Source organism: Daphnia pulicaria, chromosome 7 (assembly GCF_021234035.1).
Source record: "Daphnia pulicaria isolate SC F1-1A chromosome 7, SC_F0-13Bv2, whole genome shotgun sequence".
NCBI classification, from domain to species: domain Eukaryota; kingdom Metazoa; phylum Arthropoda; class Branchiopoda; order Diplostraca; family Daphniidae; genus Daphnia; species Daphnia pulicaria.
This window is the reverse complement of record NC_060919.1, coordinates 14897881-14919904: the sequence shown is the minus strand read 5'-3', so window position 1 is coordinate 14919904 and position 22024 is coordinate 14897881. Positions and strand designations below refer to the sequence as shown.

Sequence of the window (22024 nt, the reverse complement as noted above, 5' to 3'; positions counted from 1 at the left end):
GATACACAGTCATCCCTATTGATTGGAGAACCTACTGATGTCGACTGATGTCGGATTATGGATCTCTTCTTCTCCATTCTTTAAATCCCCTCTTTTCTCATGTACGCCCATGTGAGTGTGGGTGTATTCACGAGACTGAGGCCCTTTTTCCTATCGCCCGTCTGTTGGATTCAACTTTTCAGCGGATGGATGGAGCACTTGCGGATGCCTGGCCGTACTTCCCAGTCATATTAAAGGTAGGAAAAATCTATCCCTATTCTTCATTGATGGCGTTAGGTTATAAATCGTGACAGATAACGGAGTACGAATATTCCTGAGTTAATAGGCGGTTTTGACTGGGTCTGTTTTCTCTTGACGTTTTTGTTCACTCAGTCAGGGTTTTTTAAAATAACACAGAAGAGACTGCAGATCAGGCCTGTTTTGTGCCTCACTACTTTGTCTGTGGATGTAAACAATCGAATTTAAATATTTTCAACTAGAAACTTTTGACCAAGAGGGACCGGCCGCCACACCGGCACCTCCTCGTTAAAGACAGGCGGTAAATTTGAATGACCTAATTTTTAAAAATCCTACTTTTTTCTAAGTTGATTTTTTAATAGAAACAAGTAGATTGTTTATAACCCGGTTATTGCTCTAATCCACATGTTATTTGGTCTGTGATGGTTAACAGCGGGGCAATGTACAAATTGACCTTGATAACAATGCACCAAAAAAAAAGTAGTCGATCGGATCATAATTTTTGTCTTTGGTGGCTTTTATCTTTACAAGTTTTCAGTCGATGAATTGACAAACAAAAAACAGACGGGATATGTCATGAGATAATTTAGATATCGCATGGCCAAAGAGAGTATAGGTACAAAGTGCGCGTGATCGATTCGTTCTTTACTGAAATAGAGCCCAAGTTAGAGCCAGGCAGCAAAGAATGCATATGTAGACATGTTAGTAGGCCTAACGTGTACACATATTCATTATGGGAGAAAGAAAAGAAGGAGCGCAACTAAAAATAACTCCATCAATAATCGTCTTGTGTGTGTGTGTAGTTTGCTGCCATAAAGGAAGGGCAAAGGGACAGAACCAAAAGCCCCGCAACTTGTTTTTATTTTTATTTGATTTTTTCCTCTCTCACGAAAATGGAGTTTGACCTGCTTTTGATCTTATAAATAAAGAGAGAGAAAAGATTTCGGAGAAACTAACGCAATTACACCAAACTGCCTGCCGTGTATTTCTAATGGACACAGCTCTTTCTAGAGGTTTTACATCAGGTCGTTTGATGCGAATTGGATTACAGCAACTATTGATTCATCTTGTTTTTTTTATATTAAACGACTTTTTTATTTTATTTGCCGGGACTGTTCTGTAGTATGGGGAGAAATGGCAGTCGAAAAACCCATTAGTTGCTATAGAGAATCCGCGTATACGGACTAAGTAAAGTTGATGGGCTTCCCTTTGAGTCTATACGCAATATTTATACGCTGAATGGCATATCTGCGGCGCAGTTTTTAGCGGCGTGGCTTTCATCTTCTCCAACAAACAGCGCAGCAGGGCCGTAGCTTTCTCCCGCTCCGCTGGCTGTTCTCAACTGCGCGTTGATTACATAACTTGTTTATACCGTCCCTCCCGACTGCCGCTCTCATCTGTTTATACTCTACGCAACACACAGAAATTTACTACCTCATTTATAGTACACAAGCGAATGTAGTATACAACACGGTATTACGCGCAGCCAAAGGTATATGCCGTCGCATAAACATATTGCAGTACGATCCTCTTTTATCATTTAGGAATTTCGCCTCGGGCATAGACTTGTATACTTTGGATTTGCACCGGTGCGTTCGATCTTTTATCAACTTTGACTATTAGGCTCTCCGATTAGGTTCAATAAATGATTATCTCTCCTGCATATTTCTGTGTTTGGCCGTCAACATGTTGTTGCGCGTCTCGTCTGTCGGACGTGGATATTATTTCCCCAGACAAGAGTTTGACATGTCGAAATTATTCGTGCGATTTTTTGTTTGAGAAATGAGGCGGCAAACAAACAAACCAACGAAAAATAATGAGGCCAGTTTTCTTGGGAATTGATTTCGCCATTTCCAGGAAAGACACAAGTTTTCTTTAGAGTTTCCGGCGGCCAGACGGGCGGCTCAATGCTTGTTGCCAGATTGGCCAATCATCTACATAGTTAATGCCATGGCGTGATGGTCTGATTTCTGAGAAACAAACAACATCGACAAAAGTCCCATCGGCAATCCAACCGACACGCGAACCCGACCAGACAAGCGAATAAGTTTTGTTTTTTATTTAAACAATTTTGAAGTTTGAGGATCGGTTCCATCCATTCTTGTGACGGATATTTAAAAAATGGGAAAGTGATTCTTCCACTCTCACCAGGGCATACGTACAACATTTCGAAACGACGTCCGTTTGGCGATGGAAACATCATTTTTCCTAATAAAGTATTGTCACCGAACACCAACCTGAATCAACTGTGCTAGACATTTCAAAAGTCCCGCTTCTTACTCATTTTGTAGCCATCTAGCGTTAAGACGGAGAGGTTTCCTTCAAAATTAAATTGCCGGGATTATTCGAAAAAACGATGAGCGAGAGAATAATGACGTTGAATATTCCGAGCCAACTCCCTATAATTTGTCAATTTTCATGGATATTTCAGCAAATATATGGTCGCCCTTAAAATGTTTGTGTGAACATTCTGCGTCTCAATCTTTACCGTTGTTGACAAGTGTAGCTTTTGTAGGTGACGTAATGTAACGATATATTTTATCGTTACTGACACGCTCTCGACGTTACTAGTAAATACACACATTCTAGAATTGATATTCTGATGATTTCATCAGTTAAATCAAGTGGTACCCAAACACACAAAGTATATATTCAACAGTTGAAATAACATTTCACTGCAGGATAAGAATTGGCGTGGCAAAACCACCCTGTTTTGAATCCACCATGATTCCACTTGCAATTGGTTAGATGGATTCGAATCAGACAGTTATTGGGTTACTAGTCCTAAATTTGATAATTTTAACTTGAGATATAATAAAGGAATAATTCACAAATGACGAGTGGTTTAAGTAGTCCCGAAACTCATCGTTTAAACTATGTGATTTACATGAAATCTAATTCCAATCACCCATTTATCTAATCACTAAGACAAGACCATTAAAGTTCATTTGACAAATTCGTCTCCCGCGTTCATCGAAAAGCAAAAAGAAAAGAAAAGAGAAGTTCGCTTATCTTCCCACTTTTATTTTGTGAATGCGTACGGAAAGAGAAAGGGCCAAGCCAATAGGAACGGGTCACGTGACTCGTTGATCCGAATCGACGGGAATTTGTGATCCACGGCCAAAGGTTAAAGGACCCCGTACACCAAAGAGGGAGGAGGTGGACCAGAGTGGGTGGGGTTTCTGTGCAAAGAGGAATGCGAAAAAAAAAATAAAATTGCCACAATTATTCGAAAAAAAAAACGATTCGAGAATGAAGAAGGAATCTTAATGCTATTTTCTACGAGAAAAGAAAACAGCTGTTTTATTTAATTGAATTTAATGTTGCAGCCTTTATTAAACGAAATTGTATTGCCTATTTGTAGGGAGAGATGTGACGGTTTCAGTATTTTAAATTCTGTTGGATACCCGATACCCTATATAATTTGTCGAATTTTGTGAATATCTCAGCGAATTTAATGTCGGCCTTTAATGTGTATGGTGAGCAATGAGCATTTAACGTTTTAAAATTTACAATCACAGCTGACAACTAGTTATTCGAAGGTTGTTTAATATAACGAAGTTTTCAATTGATACTGACCCGTCGTCAACGCCACTGGTATATGCACGTAATGAACAATTGATATTCTGATTCAGACATAAGTTGGTTTAACGTGTTTTCCCGGACTTAAAAAGGTTGTTATGAACAAATTTAGTAGTTCAAACATCCATGGCTGATCCAGCTGCCTGGATGGTTCATACTGCTATGCTTGGATGTCCACTATGTTGGCAACGTACGTTTAGTCTCAAGGATGCATCTCTTAATTTTCTTCAAATTAAACTTCGGCTTTTATAAAGAAATAACTCTCGAACGCCGAGTGATGTAACGAGTCACGATACTCGTCGTTTAAACTCCGTGACATACACGAAATCTAATTCCAATCAATCATTTTCTCTCGTCACTTAGACGGTGCCGATAAAGTTCATTTGAGAAATTCGTCTCACGCGTTCATCGAAAAAAGACGTTCGCGTATCCTTCCGGGCTACCACCACCTATAACTTTATTTTGTGAATGCGAACACGTAAAAAGAGAAAGGGCCAATCCAACAGACACGCGAACTCGACCAGACAAGCGAATAAGTTTTATTTTTAAACAATTTTGAAGTTTGAGGATCGATTCCATCCATTCTTGTGACGGATATTTTTAAAATGGGAAAATGATTGTTCCACTCTCATCAGGGCATATGTACAACATTTCGAAACGACGTCCGTTTGGCGATGGAAACATCATTTTTCCTAATAAAGTATTGTCACCGAGCAGGCGAGCACCAACTTCAATCAACTGTGCTAGACATTTCAAAAGTCCCGCTTCTTACTCATTTTGGTGCCATCTAGCGTTGAGACGGAGAGGTTTCTTTCAAAATAAAACTGCCGCGGTTTTTCGAAAAAAACGATTCGAGATAATCGGAGAGAATATAATGGAGAAGGAAATAATGGAGAAGGAACTTCATGTTATTTATTACTTATTATCTCAGATGGGTTCCAGCCTTTATGAAATGACATTTTTTTTTCCCAAATGGGAGAGATGGGACGGTTTCGGTATTTTAAATTATGTTGAATACTGCGAGCCAACTCTCTACAATTTGTAATCTTCCATGAATATTTCAGTGAATTTAACGTCGTCCCTAAAATTTTTGTGTGAACATTATGCATCTTAATTTTTACCATTGTTGACAAGTGTAGCTTTTGTAGGTGACGTAATATAACGATATGTTCTATCGTTACAGGCACGCTCTTTACGCCACTAGTATCCGCACGTAATGGACAATTGATAATTTGGACATCAGTCATTTAGCGAGTTGTTCCTCTCAACTAGGGATCCCATTCATTTCAACATGTCGTGGTGTGGTCTGATGGAAAGAACAGTGTTGATATGGTGGACATGTCTTTTGTTATTGATGTGTTCAGGACACAATAGCACGGATCAGTTTGGGTTGCAGGGCAACATTCTCCTTATTCAATTCAAATTAACTTCGGCTATTTAAAAGGAATAACTTTTGAATGCCGATTGGTAAAACGAGTTAAGAGACTCTGCGTTTCAACTACGTGGTTTACTCGACTCCTGATACCAATCACGCACCAATCTTGTCACTAAGACAGTGTTGATGCAATTCATTATTCAGAAATACAGTATGTATGGTATGCAAGGGCCGGATTGTCTAGATATCCATGATTGAATCCAAAATTTAAAAAAAATGCAGCAATGCACGCTGTTTGAGTTTGACGAATGAACTGAGAAACAATTAGAAACAGAGCTGATATACGCTGATATACAAGAGATGGGTAGCATTATATAATTTAAAATATATTTTTCGTGAATCTTACTGACTTATGCGTCGTTGAACGAATGACGCAAAGGTTAAAAGAAGAAAATTGCTGCGATTTTTCGAAATTAACGATTCGAGAGAATAATGAAGAAGGAAATTCGATGTTATTTCAGAGGGGTTCCAGTCTTTATATAATTTTATATCTTAGATGGGCTAGATGGGACAGTTTCGGTAGTTTAAATTCTGTCGAATACTGCGAGCCAACACCCCTGTTTTTAGCTTTTAATTATTTCTCAGTTTATTCGTCGAACAGAGTGCGTTACTGCATTTTCTAAATTTTTGTTTCAGTCGTGGATATTCCGACAAGTACATCCGCTCCTTGTTTACCATATAACATATGCTGAATTTCTTTAAAAATGAACTGTATCGGCACTGTCGTAGTGACTAGATTCGTGCGTGATTGGTATCAGGATTCGAGTAAACCACGAAGTTTAAACGCAGACTCTCGTTAGACGTTTTACCACTCGGCATTCGAAATTTATTCCTTTATAATAGCCGTAGATTACTTGACATTAAATTCGCTGAAATATTCATGAAAGTTTACAAATCATAGGGAGTTGGCTCGCAGTATTCAACAGAATTTAAAATTACCGAAACCGTCCCAATCTCTAATCTCTCATTTTAGAAATAAAATTTTATTTCCTAGAGACTGAAAGTCTGGAACTCCTCTGAGATAATAACTATTAAGTTTCCTTCTTCATTATTCTCTCGAATCGTTAATTTTGAAAAATCACGACAGTTTCATTTTTATTTTTTTTATTCACGAGAAATCGAACGCGATATTTAGATTGATTTCCGAACAAGAGTTTCTCCGCCATGGTCTGCTGGAACGGTTCGTGCAGGTTAGCGAGTCCATGTCGGCCGACGAACGAACGTGGGGCTCGTCTGCTGTTGTTTCTTGTTTCTTTCTTTGAATTCGTCTCACGCCATCATTTATAATGCACATGATTGCTCCATTTCGAAAGGCCTGGCAGTGGTGGGGAGGTCTGTGTCTGCTGTATACCTCTGGTTGCTGCACAACCTCGTACTTCGTGGAAATTGCGAAATTGATCTTGACTAGAAAAGCCATTCATTATATAATCTTACTGACTTGTGCGTCGTTAAAAAAATGATGCATAGTTAAAAACAAAACTGGCGCGATTTGAAAAAAAAAATGCAACTCAAATTTTAAAAAATGCAGCACAATGCACGCAGTTTGACAATGAAAAATGAACTGAGAAATGATTAGAAGCTAAAAAACATAGCTCGTATACGGGAAATGTAATGACAATTTTTTTTTTCGTGAACTTTAATCTTACTAACTTGTGCGAATTTGATTGAATGACGCATAGTTATAAACAAGATTACGTATCTAGGATTTTATAACGGATAAGAAAAATGTATCGTTATAGCTGATATTACCTTAAGACAAGTACATATTTTCATGTAAGAATTTCCTTAAAGAAGACCGTAAACCCAGAAATTCTTCTGGAATTAGATGGATCTGATGGAATGCAACTGTCGCTTTGGGTAATTCATTCTTCTCAAAACGAATAAAAATGACTGTATTTAAATCTTTAAATCTCAGAAAGGTGAGTGATGATTGTGAGACAAACATGCACATTTTAATCGGGTGGTGTTTCACTAGTGGCAAATTTATTTGCAGATCTACTTATTGTGAATGGGTTCTATTATAAAGTTCACTCAATCCATGGAAATAATCAATGTATAGTGTCCCTCGTAGTCAAGAAGGCATGCCGTCAAGAATGCACAATTTTTCTGATGGGGAGTTGACGGCAACTTTGGTCAAATTTTACGTCGATAACGTGAAATCCGCGTTATTCCATTTGATTTATTCTTCCCTCTTTTTCTTTCCTCGGGCATCGCTAGGCAGTTTCGTATCCAGAGATCAATATTAACTTCGTCGTATTTGCTCACTTGTTGGCATTATTTAAAATATAATGAATGGTTTTTCCTGGCCAAGATCGATTTCGCAATTTCCACGAAGAACGTGTTTGCGCAGCAACCAGACGTAGACGCAGACCTCCCCACCACTGCCAGGCCTTTTGAAGTGGAGCAATCATGTGTATTATAAATGATGGCGTGATGTGGATTCTAAGAAAGAAAGAACAGCAGACGAGCCCCTCGTTCGTTCGTCGGCCGACATGGACTCGCTAACATTCACGAACCGTTCCAGCAGACCATTGCGGAGAAATCTTGTTCGGAAATCGATCTTAATATGGCGTTCGATCTCTCGTTAATGGTAAAATAGGCTAGTCCCATTGCTTCTTCTATACTACTATACTACACAAAACCGAAACACGAGAAAAAGCCGTCGGGAATTGTGATAACTTTCCCGTTTCATTTCGATTGGGAGATTCGGGATCAATAAACGTCGAATACCTTTTTATTTGAAAAGTATCTCTATCTGCACATAGTATATATATATGAGACTGGGTGTTGTAAATGCACAGAAGCACTCGATATAACACAGGCGAAACTATTAGGATGTCGTAAAAGAATTCTTGCTAGGCTTTTTGCCAAGTCTTTATGTTACGTCGTCCGTCGACCTGAAAGTAGACGGAGCGTCGATACGTATAAATGCTAAACGGTGTCAATGGGTTATCGTGCGAGATGTGGTGCGATTCGAGTATTACCGACTTGATACCTTCATATCTCTTTCGGATGGCTTTTGTTGCTAACGTAAACATCCTGGTTGCGTAGATTGTCAAATTTTAAACTTAGACTCGTAGTAGGTTCGAAACTGTGGAATCGTTAGACGCATCTCAACGATTTGAACGTGAGATCGTGTTAATTTTGATCGCGAATATAATGATCGAACGAACGGCTTTCATTTAACAATTGACGTTGGTCTGGGAATTTACAATCGGCATAATTAATAAACTTGCCAGACTGTATGGGCTTTTCAACGCAATTGTTGCTATTTATCGATCAAGTAATAAATGAACTCTGATATTAACTTTGACGTTTTTGTAAAACGGAAATTTGTTTCTTGATTAACTTCCTATCAGTGTTTACGCGACTGACAGATCTTTACTTCATTCGTCACCCGTGACTATTACTAAATATCATTGATATTCTATTAGTTTTGTTGTAATAAATCGTATTGCTGCTCAAGTAGTGTGAACGTTTCCTTAAAGAAATGGGTTACTCCATTTCCCAGAAAGACCTCTATTAAATTAGGCATTCATAATGACACATTATGCCTAATAGATAGATGATCCATCGATGAGCAGCCCGTATGTTAAAATAAAAAATGTGGCTTCTAAAATCGTAACACAAAAATTTATATCATTAGTGTCAATGAATACATCGAGCGCTTGTGTAACATAGAGAATTAACTGGTGCAAAGAAAAGTAAAGCTCACGGAATGATACTATTGTTCACAAACACAGTTCACGTAAAAAAAAATACTAAAGTAGCTCATAATATCCATCGAATTGATTTTTTTCTAACATTATCAAAAAAAAGCTCAAAGAAATGGTTAAAAATGACCTCCGGTTGTTATTGTAGGCGCCCTTTTCCGCCAAGAGAAAAAAAGCTTACCCTTCCTCCCTTTATAAGATGGGGGAAAAAAGATGACCGCCGTTTTTAATGCGAATTTTCTTATTCCCAACCCCCTCGATTTGAATCCGACAAATTGCAGAAATTCGCGGTACAGCACGTGGAGATCTGCCCACATAAAAAAAGTCCGTAGGTCCACCCCGGAAGTTTCTTTCTTTGTGACGGTATTTTAAAATGGGAAAATGATTCTTCCACTCTCATCAGGGCATACATACAACATTTCAAAACGACGTCCGTTTTGTGATGGAGATATCATTTTTCACAATAAATCATTGTCACTGAGCAGTGAGCACCAACTTGAATCAAACTGTGCTAGAAATTTCAAAAGTCCCGCTTCTTACTCATTTTGGAGCCATCTAGCGTTGAGACGGAGAGGTTTCCTTCCAAATAAAACTGTCGCGATTTTTCAAAAATGATTCGAGAGAATAATGACGTGGAATACTCCGAGCCAACAGCCTATCAAGTATAATATATAATCTGTAAACTTTCGTGAATATTTCAGCGAATTTAATGTTGGCTTTAAAAATGTATGAGTGAGCATTTTACGTCTTGAGATTTACCACAGCTGATGACTGTAGTTTTCCGAATGTTACGTAATATAAAGACGCGTTCTATCGATACAGACACACACATATGGAACGCCATAGGGACAAAAAATTAACTGCTCCGAAGTAAGCATTAATTTTTTGCTCTCCAAAAATAAGTGCTCAAAATTTAGTGCTCTCTCGCATCCGCCCTCTAGCGGGCGGTTCCAAATATTTCGTTTCTCCGCCTGCTTGTGAGAGGAGTTAGAAGCTATCGATTAAAATCCAATATTTAGCTTAACTATGGGATTTCTTAATTCGAATGCTTGCCCTTTTTCTTGCCTCATCACCTTTGCCAACCCGGCAACCCCTTATGTCTTCCGAGAATCCTGAAATACGTCATGCATCTATTCCGGATTCCGGCGATGCCGAACATCGGAACATGCTAGGACTAATATTGTTACTTCTGCTGGGGAAGAAGAAAAAGTATCGACGAAGTACTAGTCACGAAGACAAAGATGGAATCATTAAAAAAAACTCGAAAAAATCACAGGACAGAAGGGTGGTGGGCTGGTGGCGGAGGTGATGGGGTAAGACGCTGATCGACGCTGATGTATTCGAAAATTAGATTTTAATCGATAGGCCTATTCAATTGTCAATATTTTCATTGAAAGCGAAATATTTTGAACCGCCCGCTAGAGGGAGGATGCGAGAGAGCACTAAATTGTGAGCACTTATTTTTGGAGAGCAAAAAATTAATGCTTACTTTGGAGCAGTTAATTTTGTGTCCCTATGGCGTTCCATACACACATAACACCACTGGTTTACGTATACGGTGGAGATATAATAATCTGTTAAAGTTTCAATTTATGTACAGTGATTCCTAGACTTCGAATCAAAATATGACAATTCCACGAAACTTGGGTTCATCAAGTAGTAATGTCAATTGTCATAAATTCGGCCACATCTTCTCACATCTAGTGCTTACGCACCAGAAGAAATCTTATGTCTGTCTTGGGACATCATCTCTTAATTCATATGAAATAAATCCTGGACTAATTGATAGAAATAATTCTCTAATCCCGAGTGGTAGAATGATTCACGAGAATCATCTTGTAAACTACGCGATTTACACGAAAACTTATTCCAATCACCCGTCTATCTAGTCAGTAAGACAGTGCCGATAAAGTTCATTTGAAAAATTCTTCTCCCGCGGTCGTCGAAAAGCAAAACTAAAATAAAAGAGAAGTTCGCGTATCTTCCTACTTTTATTTTGTGAATGCGTACGGAAAGAGAAAGGGCCAAGCCAATAGGGACGGGTCACGTGACTCGATGATCCGAATCGACGTGCCAACTTAAAGGACCCCATACACCAAAGGGGAGGGGGGAGGAAGGAGGTGGACCAGAGGTGGGTGGGGTTTCTGTACAAAGAGGAGGAAGAAGAGAGGTGGGGGGACTATACTGTATGCGTTAGTTGCTGGGCTCGGCTCACAGAGCGACTGCTCGTCTCCGAGTCAACACCGTTTCGTGCCGAGCTCCCCCATTTTTTCCCGCAGCTGTGTGTAAAACTCGCCACTACTACTACCCCTCAGCAGCAGACAAAGACAACATTGCCATTCTAAGCCACACGGGCTCTGCTGTTAAAAGACTTTCTTTGTTTGTGTGTGGTGGTGGCCCATCTTCTTCTTTCACCAGTGCAGCAGTGCTGCAGCTCAACTCGATCAAAGTTCTCCCAGCCAAAAAGACGAAAAACAAATATCAGACAACGGAATTTCTTTTTTTCTTTCTTCTGGGCAGTGAACGAACGACGCTGGCTGGATCTATCCCGAAAAACCAATTTCTGCGCAATAAGGTAAGTCTCTCTCTCTTTGTTATTCCACTCACTCGTCGTTCGTTGGCCATGTTTTTTTGTTGTTTTCCAATTCCGACTTTGTCGTTTCGTCGGTCGAAACCCCGGGAGGTCCGTCATCATCGGCAAACAGCTGACGGTTTTCAACTTTTGATTAGTCGGAATAGTTTTTAGTTATCGTCCATCTTTCTTTTTTTGGCAAGTGAAGTAGTCAACTGTGTTCAGTGTTGGGGGAGGGTATTTGATTTTGTTTCGTACTATATTACGTCAGCTTAATAGGCTCTACACTAGTGCAGTTATTGAAATGACTTTAGCGGGAGTCGAGTAAATAACCCTGGACGTTTGTTGGCACAAAGTTCAGTCGATTTGGGTGGGTGGGAAGATAGTTTTTGGCGTTCAGTAGAGAAAACCCAAACGGGAATCCCCACTCTCTTGACTGTGCCATCGTTTCACTGCACATACAAGTAGCTGTTGGCCCCGGCTCTACCGTTGTACAGCTCTTCTCCGATTGGTTGACACCGGCCCGGATCAATACGGACGGAAATTTTTTGAGGGGTGCTCCAGGCCGGCAGTGAAACTCCCCTATACGGAGGGGGGCTTCTATCTATCAACAAATTCAACACTCATACAGTCAAAAAAGTAAAAAAAGAAATGATGGATGTGCCCATCTATGTTTAGATTGTAACGGAAGGGCGTCGCCCGTTATGTGTATACATTTCGCCATCGTCCAGGCCCAGTGAACATCAGACATGGCGGCTTCTTCTTTTCATAACGAGATTTGAAATATTCCATTACGCCAGTTAATGCTCCTCCTATTCAGGTTTGAAACGAGTTGCATAACCGAACCTTACACAATGCGAGTGAATTTGTTGTGTGCGGATTATATTCGGCGGCGGCACACAAATGTTGGGAAGTAGACACAAAGGAAGCCCCACCAGCACTCGGTATGGTATTAACCGGTAGCAAATAATTCAACTCTCTCGATGTGTGTACGACTGCACAATAAAAGAAACTGGCCAAAAGATTTGGATTTAAAAATAGACGAAAAAGAGGCCGAGAGCTTTGAACCCTGTTGGCTAACACGGGCCCAGTAGAAAAGAAATATTTTTTGAACCGTTGGCCTTGCGAAGAGATTCCCCCCGCAGTGAATTTAAAAAAAGAGATAATAATAACGGGATATTGGCTGATGCAACGCTGCGTAACACACCATTCTTATTTTTTCTTATTTAAAAGAGAAGGGACTAGTGTGTGTGTGTATACCTTGTCCCGAATTTCCATTTCACTCCCGAGACGATTTTCTTGACACATATGGAAAAAGGCCAGGCTCAATTCTATTGTTTTAAAATTCCCGCGCTCTCGTGCAACTATAGGAATTGGCGGACGCTATGATCCCCCTCATCGACAATCCTCTTCATTAAAAAACTTTATTTTTTTTCGTAAGTGACAGTATACAATTGAGGTTGAGTCAACCCCAGCAGTCTACTATAGCGTGTATAACGTTCACGCGTTCATCAGATATAACATCCAGAGTGACGACATGGCGTCCTGCAATGGTTAAAAAAAACGAGTCCCATTTCATCAGGTCGTATATAAAATTGCCGTAACTTTTTCGTGCGTGATAGTGAAAAAGAAAGAAACATTTACAATAAAAGATAAAATGGGAGAATGCACATTAATTCAAGATGACGTCACAAAAACCCGTCAGCTGTTGTGCCATTCTTTTTTTCACGGTTTGGAAACTACCTGGCAGAGACTATTTTTTTGCTTCACAACGTGATAGATTCTTTTTTCAACGAAATGCAAAATCATACGCACGGGTGGAACCAGACAGTCAGTCGCCTAACATCTGGTTGCCATTCAGAAACTCGCATTTTTAATATCTATAGCCTCCGGAAATTACACGTTATATAAGTAAGCGGGCAATTCTATACCGAGAATTTCAGTTTTAAAAAAAGCTTTAGACAATATTTTTCCCACGAAATAGATTCATGGAAAACAGTTTTCCAGGAAATGACGTCATTACGACTTTTTTTTCAAATTTTCCCGCCGCGAATAAAAATGTTGCGATCCAACCGAATTGGCATTGCAGCAATTCGGCATACCTTTTTCCGTCTCTCATGGCCATTTATCCAGCTGGTATATATCCAGCGGATGTGATGTACACACGTCCTTGTTATCGGACATCGATCTTGGAATCTCTTCAAGGGATCCCAGCAGCACCGAAGGACTCGCGAAATGTCGAAACGGGCGCGGCGGCGGACGGGAAAAGTGGATGAGCAACAAGAAATATCAAAAGTATTTGTACTTACCAAAGTCTAGTCGCCGCGTTTAATATTCATGGCGTTTTTCTTCTCCTCTGCTCACAGTATCGATCGAACTGTCTGACCCACTTTCAAACAAAAAGAAATGGAAACGGGAAAAGGAATGGCGTCAGCGTTCGTGTTTCCACACAAACGGACATTCGTCAATAATATTATTGGCGAAAAAGGAAAAATAAATTTGAAATTGGGTTTTCCCCCCTGGTCGACAGATTCCATATAAATCGATCGAATTACGTAATCTAACGAGTCCAGCTGCTGCTGGGCCAGCGTGTCCAATTTTATTCCGACCGAATTTCATTTTAACGACGTCCGTTACTCATTTAAGGGCTACTCACGTTACCACCGAGGACCTGCTGGTGTGGTCAACACAAGGACAACAAATCGTTAACACAAATCACCTTGTCCCAGCAACTCACATAACATAGTTGTGTGTGGGAAATAACCGAGCGTCTGTTGTCACGATCGTGATTCCTTTTTTAAACAAATGCGCAAATGTAATAATAAGAAAGATGTAAGAACTGTACACACGTGTGACGTCAATGCGCTCGACTGTTATTCGCCCGGTAAAAATGTTTCAGGTGACTCTCGAACAAGGGCCCCCCTCCGTCCTTCTTCTGAGCAATGACGCGGGACTGAACGAAAAAAAAAACCCTCGACCGATCTTACACGCAATTCCGTCGAGTCTGTCTAGTGCACATCAGCGATGTGCCTATAGAGTCGGGCCAAAAAATGTGTGCGTAATATAACAACTCCCGCGTGAGTGTTCCGTCTAGGGTTATTCTCTTGTGCGTTTTTCGCTCGTGAAAGGAAACCTAATCGCCTTACGGGTCTTATTATTTCACGTCCCGAGTCTCAGGTTCAACTCAGTCGCCGTGAGCCACTCGGTTGGGTCAGTCTCGGCCCGTCGCTCCTCTTTTGTTTCTATTGGTTGAATTTGGGTTTCCCGACTGCACAACAGTTTCGTGTGATATCGTGCGTGACGTCCGACACGTCAAAGAAAACTCGTTCCCATCTTGTCTGCTGCTCCGCTAGAAAATAAAAAAGAATGAAGAAATCCGGTTGGCAACAGCAGAGAACATCGTGACTTCCTATCCCGCACAATTCGTGACCCAGACTTTGAGCAGTAGCTGGCAGCAGAGACTATCCGTTATTTAAATATTTATCCCGCCGTATAGTCTGCTGGGTACATTACCACCCGCAGCGACAAAAGGGGGTTCGTTTTCACTCTGTGTGAAAACCCCTTGGTGAATATATTTGCGCATCCCGCGACGACCACGTCTATAAGAACTTTCACTATAGAGGGGGGAGGGGAACTTATGTACATTTTCGTTTTGATGTATTTCAGAAAGTTACACAGGAGCGGTAATACATTTTCGTTCTATTCTCAAGTGAGTCCGCTAACCCGTCAAAGTTCTAAAGTAGACGTAGACTAGACGACTATTTTGTTTTTCACGTCACGTAAATATTCACGAAAATTATTATTTGCCGCTGCTGTGTATGTACTCGTGTAATCTCTTGTTTGCGTATGACCTCTATTCGACCCCTCCCTGTGTCATTCTCTTTTTTTCGTCGACTCCCGAAATGATATCGGGAGAGATTGCTCTGCCCTTCAAGCGGGAATTGGCCATCACCGCTCGGGAGAAATGACTGACTGAGTAGAGAGAGCAGCGACCGTTGGCAATCTAACTAATGAACTGTCAGAGTCGATAAGAAACTCTGCAAAACTCTAATCGCGAAAATGGAAAAGAACAATTCGTGAGCTGTCGTGCACATGCAAAAGGACTGTGCACGAGAGAGTCCGTCAGTCGTCTGCTGTGCTGGCACTCGGCAACAGCAGATTTATTTATATCCTTTTTCGCCATTTCTTGTCATCAGTTTTCCTTTTTTTTCCGGCATATTGCGCAGAATTTGCGCTCCATCACACACGGAGGAGACGCGAAAAAGTTGATTACACACGCGGGACGGCACTATTTACTAGTGCTCCTCCGGGTATGATATGAAACATTTAATGGTGAGAGTGTGAAGGGGAAATCCCTTTCTTTTTCTCTACGATGAGAAATAAACTGACGGAGCGGAAATGTATTACGCCATTGGGCATCAATGGAGGAAAAACCTTTCCGGCAGGGACATGTACACTCGTCGTAATACGCAGCTTATGTTAATTGTCTGTTTAATCAGACCGCCGTGAATGCGTTCATTTTTTCTAGCCGAAAGTTAAAAGTGAGGGATCTGCACGAGCAACGATAATATTTCTCGCTATGACGTCAGACACCCTCGTATTGAACTCTTTGCCATTTCTAAATGTTTCCGTTTAAGGTGAAGGATTACGTAACATTTTTGGTGCGGGATGGAAACGAGTGTGTTGAGTTTTGGCGCAGGCAAAATTGTTGGCATCATGACAACAACAACAATTTGGAATATCGAATGGCACAGATATTGTGGTGGTAGTGGCATTGTTTGGTTATTACTGGCAAGATGTCGAAAACTTTCACGTTGGAAAACTCTGGTCCGTGACTAATGGACACATTTCTGTCTGCTTGAATTATTTGAAGCGAAATCTACTGTACTTATAACGGAAAAATGTTGTTGTTGTTTTTATAAGTTGGCGGATGTTGGAATGCGGTTGGGTGAAACGAGGAATTTCTTGATCAGCGACCACCACCACCGGGATCGATAACAAAACGCGCAATGGACGTCCAGCGCAATGCTAAAAAATTCAAATTGCAAGAGGATCATCAGCAGCATCGACAGCATTTGCCGGACAAGCAGATCAAACCGCCACCACCTCTTCCGGCCGATCCATGTCCGCTCCTCCGCCCATTCTGTCACCAGGTATATTGCACATTAATACAAATTGGGAATCTATAGCTCATTAATACTAATCGAATTTCTTTGCTAATGTTCGAATTAGGTCGGAGGCCACACCCAGTTCCTGCAGCTGGATCAATCCACCGTCTGCAAGCCTTTGATCCCGCGGGAGCTGAGTTTCTACCTGAACGCACCAGCCGACATTCGTATCTTCACGCCCCAGTGCAAAGGTACGAAACATATACCCACCCAATCATTGACCCATTTGAGCCATTAAGGAATTTTGTTATTCGGTGCTATTAAGGCCAAAGCCGAACAACAACAACACGTTATAATTTATACAATCCTGGTTTATTTGCTGTTGAGACAAATTGAACAATTTGCGCGTTGCCAGTTTATCAGTTCTCCGTGAACGGCGGGAAACTCAGCCGGGCTTTGCTGAATAATTCAGTGGTGATAAGCTGCTGATCCTTTACCGACAGCCTGTTATACTGCATTTATGGCGTGATTCCATATTTATGCAGACCCAAAGTACCCCGCTGATATTACTTACTTAATCAGAACGTTCTAGGCTTTTGTCGGCACTGTGTTATTGCCCTTTTCTTTATCGCAAAATAATTAAAGGCAGGAGGGGGTTGTATCCAATTAAACTTGTCATAATAATCAAGCTTTTTTATTTTGTCTATGTCGTATAGGTGTGATCCAGACGTGGCATCAAGAAGGCCGCCAATACTGGAGGCGATTCGCCATGGATGAGATCAGCGTCACGGCCGAACATTCGGAAATTTCATCGCACCACAACAGCCGACACGACGCCCCGTTGAGGTACAAAAAACCCCCAAAACCTTTTCCACCCACCCCAATCATGGACAACTCCAATTTAATTGGTTTTATAATCTCTTGATGCGCGCAGGATATCCCTGGCCGGTCATGAAGCCATTTCCTATCATCCGGCCCACACCTACACTGATGGATCGTCTCAATGTGAGTCGGAATTTTTATTTAGGCTATATCGTCTCGTCGGTTTATTTTCGTACCCATATGGAATAGTCGCCAGTTATACATCTCTCTCTCTCTGGGAGCACGCTGCATTCCATTGAATACCAGTTCTGATCCAGCGCTCTCGTATACCCGCAGCAGACCAACAGCAGCTTTCCTCTTTTAGCTCTGCACGTTCAAACGAAAATAATCTCCGCGCGTCGAGAAAAGATAAAAAAGACCCAAAAGCCAATGACTGATTTGGGCCATTCGCCAAACTTTTTCTCTCTCCCCCCCTCTCTGCTGTATTTATGCACATTGCGTGAATTTGTGTGTATATATGGCCGTTGGACATTTTCGACGACTGATTGGCTGGACGGATGAACGATAGGCTCCTTGTAGTATAGACACAAAACAAGGTCACGTCAGCCTAAATGTAATTTACGTCCTGAATCCGTTGGGGCGCAACCGGATGAGGTTATTATCCATTGAAAAGGATGGGGACGTTTATGTCATTTCCAAGGATGTCCAGGTCATGCTGACGTTCTTATTGTCGAGTATTTGCGAAAGGAAATGAGAGAAATTGGTGGGTGCCCTTTTGGCTAGACAATTATACCTGCGGACTGAGCCTCCTGATTGAATGTGACCGTTATTGGCCACCTCCCCCCTGGCTCGATTGACCCCTGTCCCAGTTGTCCAGGGCAACAATTACAAGAGAATAATAAAGATGGAGTGAGTTTTTATCCAGTCCATTGCCCAGTAAAAGGTTCTTATGTAACTGATGGGAGAGACAACTAAATGATTTATTGCTCTCTCGGCTCAATGTGTAATGAGTCTATCCAGGAAATATCCAGGGACTCTATATCCTATTCAGACTTAAGCACGTTAATAGAATGGATCAGTCTGGAGGGTCATTAAATATCCGTGTCCGATTTCCTGCTGGGCTGCTGGCCGTCTTGCAAGAGGGGAAAACCGAACCCCGGACTAATTACCGAATTAGTTAAAGCTCAGATTCTTAACTAAATAGAATAACCAATTAAAATTCCAGTTTGCGTCTATAATTGAGTGTCGAATCAATTTTAATTGGTCGACTCTCGTTTATCCATCACACAGTTTTCATGATGCTGGAAAATGTGGCGTCCGCTTTCAAATTCGAACGCCCATGCGTGCTGGACTTGAAGATGGGCACCCGGCAGCACGGCGACGACGCCTCCGCCGAGAAACGCACCCGGCAGATGGCCAAGTGCGCAGCCAGCACATCCGCCTCGCTCGGACTCCGTCTCTGTGGCATGAAGGTGTGTATTATTTAGGACGAAATGTATAAGTTAAAAGTGTTAAACGCTGTACGTGTTTATGTTTATTTTTGGGCTCCACTTTTAAAAAGACACTGTGAATATCTGCAAGCCCTCAGGCACTTGGCTTATTTATCCGCAGCGGATAATAACTGACAACATCCTGCTGTTGTTTGGCATTGGCCGATATCCTATTTTAGTTGAACAATTCTATTTCCATCCGGTCAAATAATAATTCAACTTTTAACTTTTTGTTTGTTTCTAAAAGGTGTACGAGGCGACGTCGGACAAGTTCGTCAGTCGGGACAAATATTTTGGCCGTCGCTTGGACGCTGATGGACTTCGCAGGGCGCTGGTCCAGTTCTTCGCCAGTGGCGGAGCCCGACGCGATGGAATCATCGAGGCCATTCTCGAACGGTTGAGGCTCCTCCGCAAGGCCGTCGAACAACAGGAGACGTTCCGCTTCTATTCTAGGTATATAGAAAATTGAAATCAAATTGTGATGGCACGGAACCAATTTTTCTATAATGAAATCATTTCTCGCACCCACACACGCAGTTCCCTGTTGATCGTCTACGAAGGTTGCGACGAAAGTAGCGAATATTTCTCCAGCCCGGATTTCCATTTTCTCAGTCCTGGGGTTGTTGTTGGCGGTGGTGGTGCCGGCCGGCGATCCAACTCGGATTGCGAACTGGAAAGAATTTGCGACGTCGATGATTACCAACACCGGAAGCTCGTCACGGCTGCTGCTCATCAAAGTGCTGCTGGTTACAAGCCGACCAGGTCCAGCTCGGATGCCCAGATACCCAGACTGAAACATGTGGCTGTCCCTCATCGACTCCAGCCAAGGAATCAACTGGATTTCGACTCGCTGTCCATCACAGACACATCCAGCGACTGCTACTTGACGGACAGCTGTGACGCCCAGTCTTTCAGCACGAGCCCAGCCCAGTCGGTGGACAGCGGACTGGAATGTTTCATGATGGATCAAAACTCTTCGTCGTCCAGCAGCACCAACGAACATTGCAGCTGGACGAGTATCAGTGGATACCAAACCGGACTCCGTCTCAAGAAACTTTTGAGGCAGTCGGGAAGTGCGACGGGCTACGAATGTGACAATTCAACCGACAGCACGGACAGCGGCGTTTTCTCATCATCAGCCGCTGCTGTCAATCAGCTGGGCAGCAGCATCAAAAAGACGGCCATGATGAAACGGACGGCCGCCATGTACATGGACAGCGAGGAAGACAGCGAAAGTGACATGGAACAGCAAAGGCTCTGCCGGCCGCTGGAGTTGGAACGCAACGCCCAGTACGGAATGATGAGTCCAGCCGGCGAAGATGAGGGCGAATTGACGCCCGTCTTGGAAGTCAGCCGGACTGAAGAGTTTACGGAAGAAGCCGGCGGAAGCCAAACGCAGAAGAAACGGCGAGTGATGGATGAGGACAAAGAACAAGTGCTGCTGGATGCTGCTGCCAGCAGCAAGCCGGACAACAACTGCTGGTCGGACTGCGTCGATGTCCGCATGATCGATTTCGCCCACACAACTTTCTCCGGTTACCTGGGACTGGACGAACGGGTCCACTGGGGACCCGACAACGGATACCTTTTCGGTCTGGAAACTTTGACGGGTATTTTGAGTGAATTGCGGGGTGATAAGATCACCTTACCACCACCTCAGCGCTGTTGAGGAAAACTGGGACAATGAACTTTTTCAGACAGTTGCTTCGATTCATTAATGGCTATCTATAGTTTAATCATTTTATTTTTTGAAAGAAAATTGGATAAACTTAAACAAAAAAAAAAAAAAATATCCCAAAAGCCCGTTTGTGTTGGCCGGAATGAAATGCCAAATGTCATTGATGACATTTGAGTATTTGATTTTTGACGACTTTTGATATAGGATAGATCTCTTCTAAGACGCCTGAGAGTTTGTCACTGTTTTCATTGTTTCCACAATTGATGTCGTTATGCAGAGCTCTGAAGAAAGCCAATGATATTGATTTCAAACAAAAGATTATTTTAATTTTTGTTCAAATCCTGTGCCTCCGTTACGATTTAATGACGATGGTGAATAAAATAACATGCATTGACAAATTTTAACTAAATTAAACCCCCAAAGGAGAGAAAACAAAAATTTGTACCTGCCCACTCTTTTAGTCTTTGTTGTCCTCATACAACTTGAAAAATTGTTATCAATTTATCACCCGTGATTTTGAAACGGTGAAAATTTATATCCCCCATTGTGTCGTTGGTTTGATTTGCATTTTCGAATATCGGTTCAACTAACGACGCGTCGTTTAAATTAAAATCGAGAGGGAAAAATTAAACATTTTTTGAAGCGGGACATGATGTTAGTCTATAGCAGGAATTTTTAAAAGATGATGTTTAGGTCAGAAATTCTCTTTTTCCCGTCCCCCTTGACGACCATTTAAGTTAAAATAATAATACTTGAACAATTGAATTTTATATGTTGTATAATGTATAATACCGTATTTTAACGCAATTTTGAAATAAAAAATGTTGAAATGAAATTCTGAATGACTTTTGGATTTCTTGAATGCCCTTCGAGATTAGATTTCTTGGACGGAACTGATTGACACGAAGTTTGGAAGCTGTTTTACTGTTCATTCAATCAACGAGCAAAAAGGGAGCATCTCGGAATAACATGAACGGAGATGGGCGGGTTTGCTTGGTACAAAGTGAAGATGAAAGCATCGCTTTCAATTAGGACGCCAATTTCGGGTGAGTATAACAAAAAAATGAGTAATAACAAACTTGTTTTTCGTTTACTTTTAGCCTTGTCTTTTAGCAACTTGCAAGCCTGGATGTTTATTTTATTTCATGGCAACATTAAATAATACATTCGGTCGACAATATCAGATTTACATATGCATCCTATTTGACTTCGTTTTTGGCCTCGTAGATCCCGCGGGATTTTGTGCTCCGCCTCGCATCAAACTCCACCGCGCCCGATAAAAACGAGAAGAAGAAGAAGAAGAACGAAAGAGTAGTTGAGCTCCCCCTGGTGTGTCGTGGCGCCATCTCTTCTTTTTTATGGTTCTTGGGCAGCTGATGATATAACA

At 41.6% G+C, this 22024-nt stretch overlaps 1 protein-coding gene across 3 annotated transcripts; it reads left to right on the top strand.

Moving 5' to 3' along the window:
- Positions 1 to 30: 30 nt before the first annotated feature.
- LOC124350575 lies at positions 31 to 21472 on the top strand. 3 transcript variants are annotated; one of them, XM_046801344.1, is made up of 9 exons: positions 31 to 236; positions 11488 to 11542; positions 16463 to 16692; positions 16772 to 16898; positions 17364 to 17493; positions 17582 to 17652; positions 18760 to 18941; positions 19207 to 19412; positions 19497 to 21472. In XM_046801344.1, the coding sequence occupies exons 3-9, from the start codon at positions 16549 to 16551 to the stop codon at positions 20626 to 20628; spliced, it is 1992 nt and encodes a 663-aa protein (XP_046657300.1). In that variant the 5' UTR covers positions 31 to 236; positions 11488 to 11542; positions 16463 to 16548; the 3' UTR covers positions 20629 to 21472. The 3 variants fall into 3 exon arrangements, with proteins under 3 accessions (XP_046657300.1, XP_046657301.1, XP_046657299.1); XM_046801345.1 differs by lacking the exon at positions 11488 to 11542; XM_046801343.1 differs by lacking the exon at positions 31 to 236 and having other exon boundaries at positions 11179 to 11542.
- The last annotated feature ends 552 nt before the right edge of the window (positions 21473 to 22024 follow it).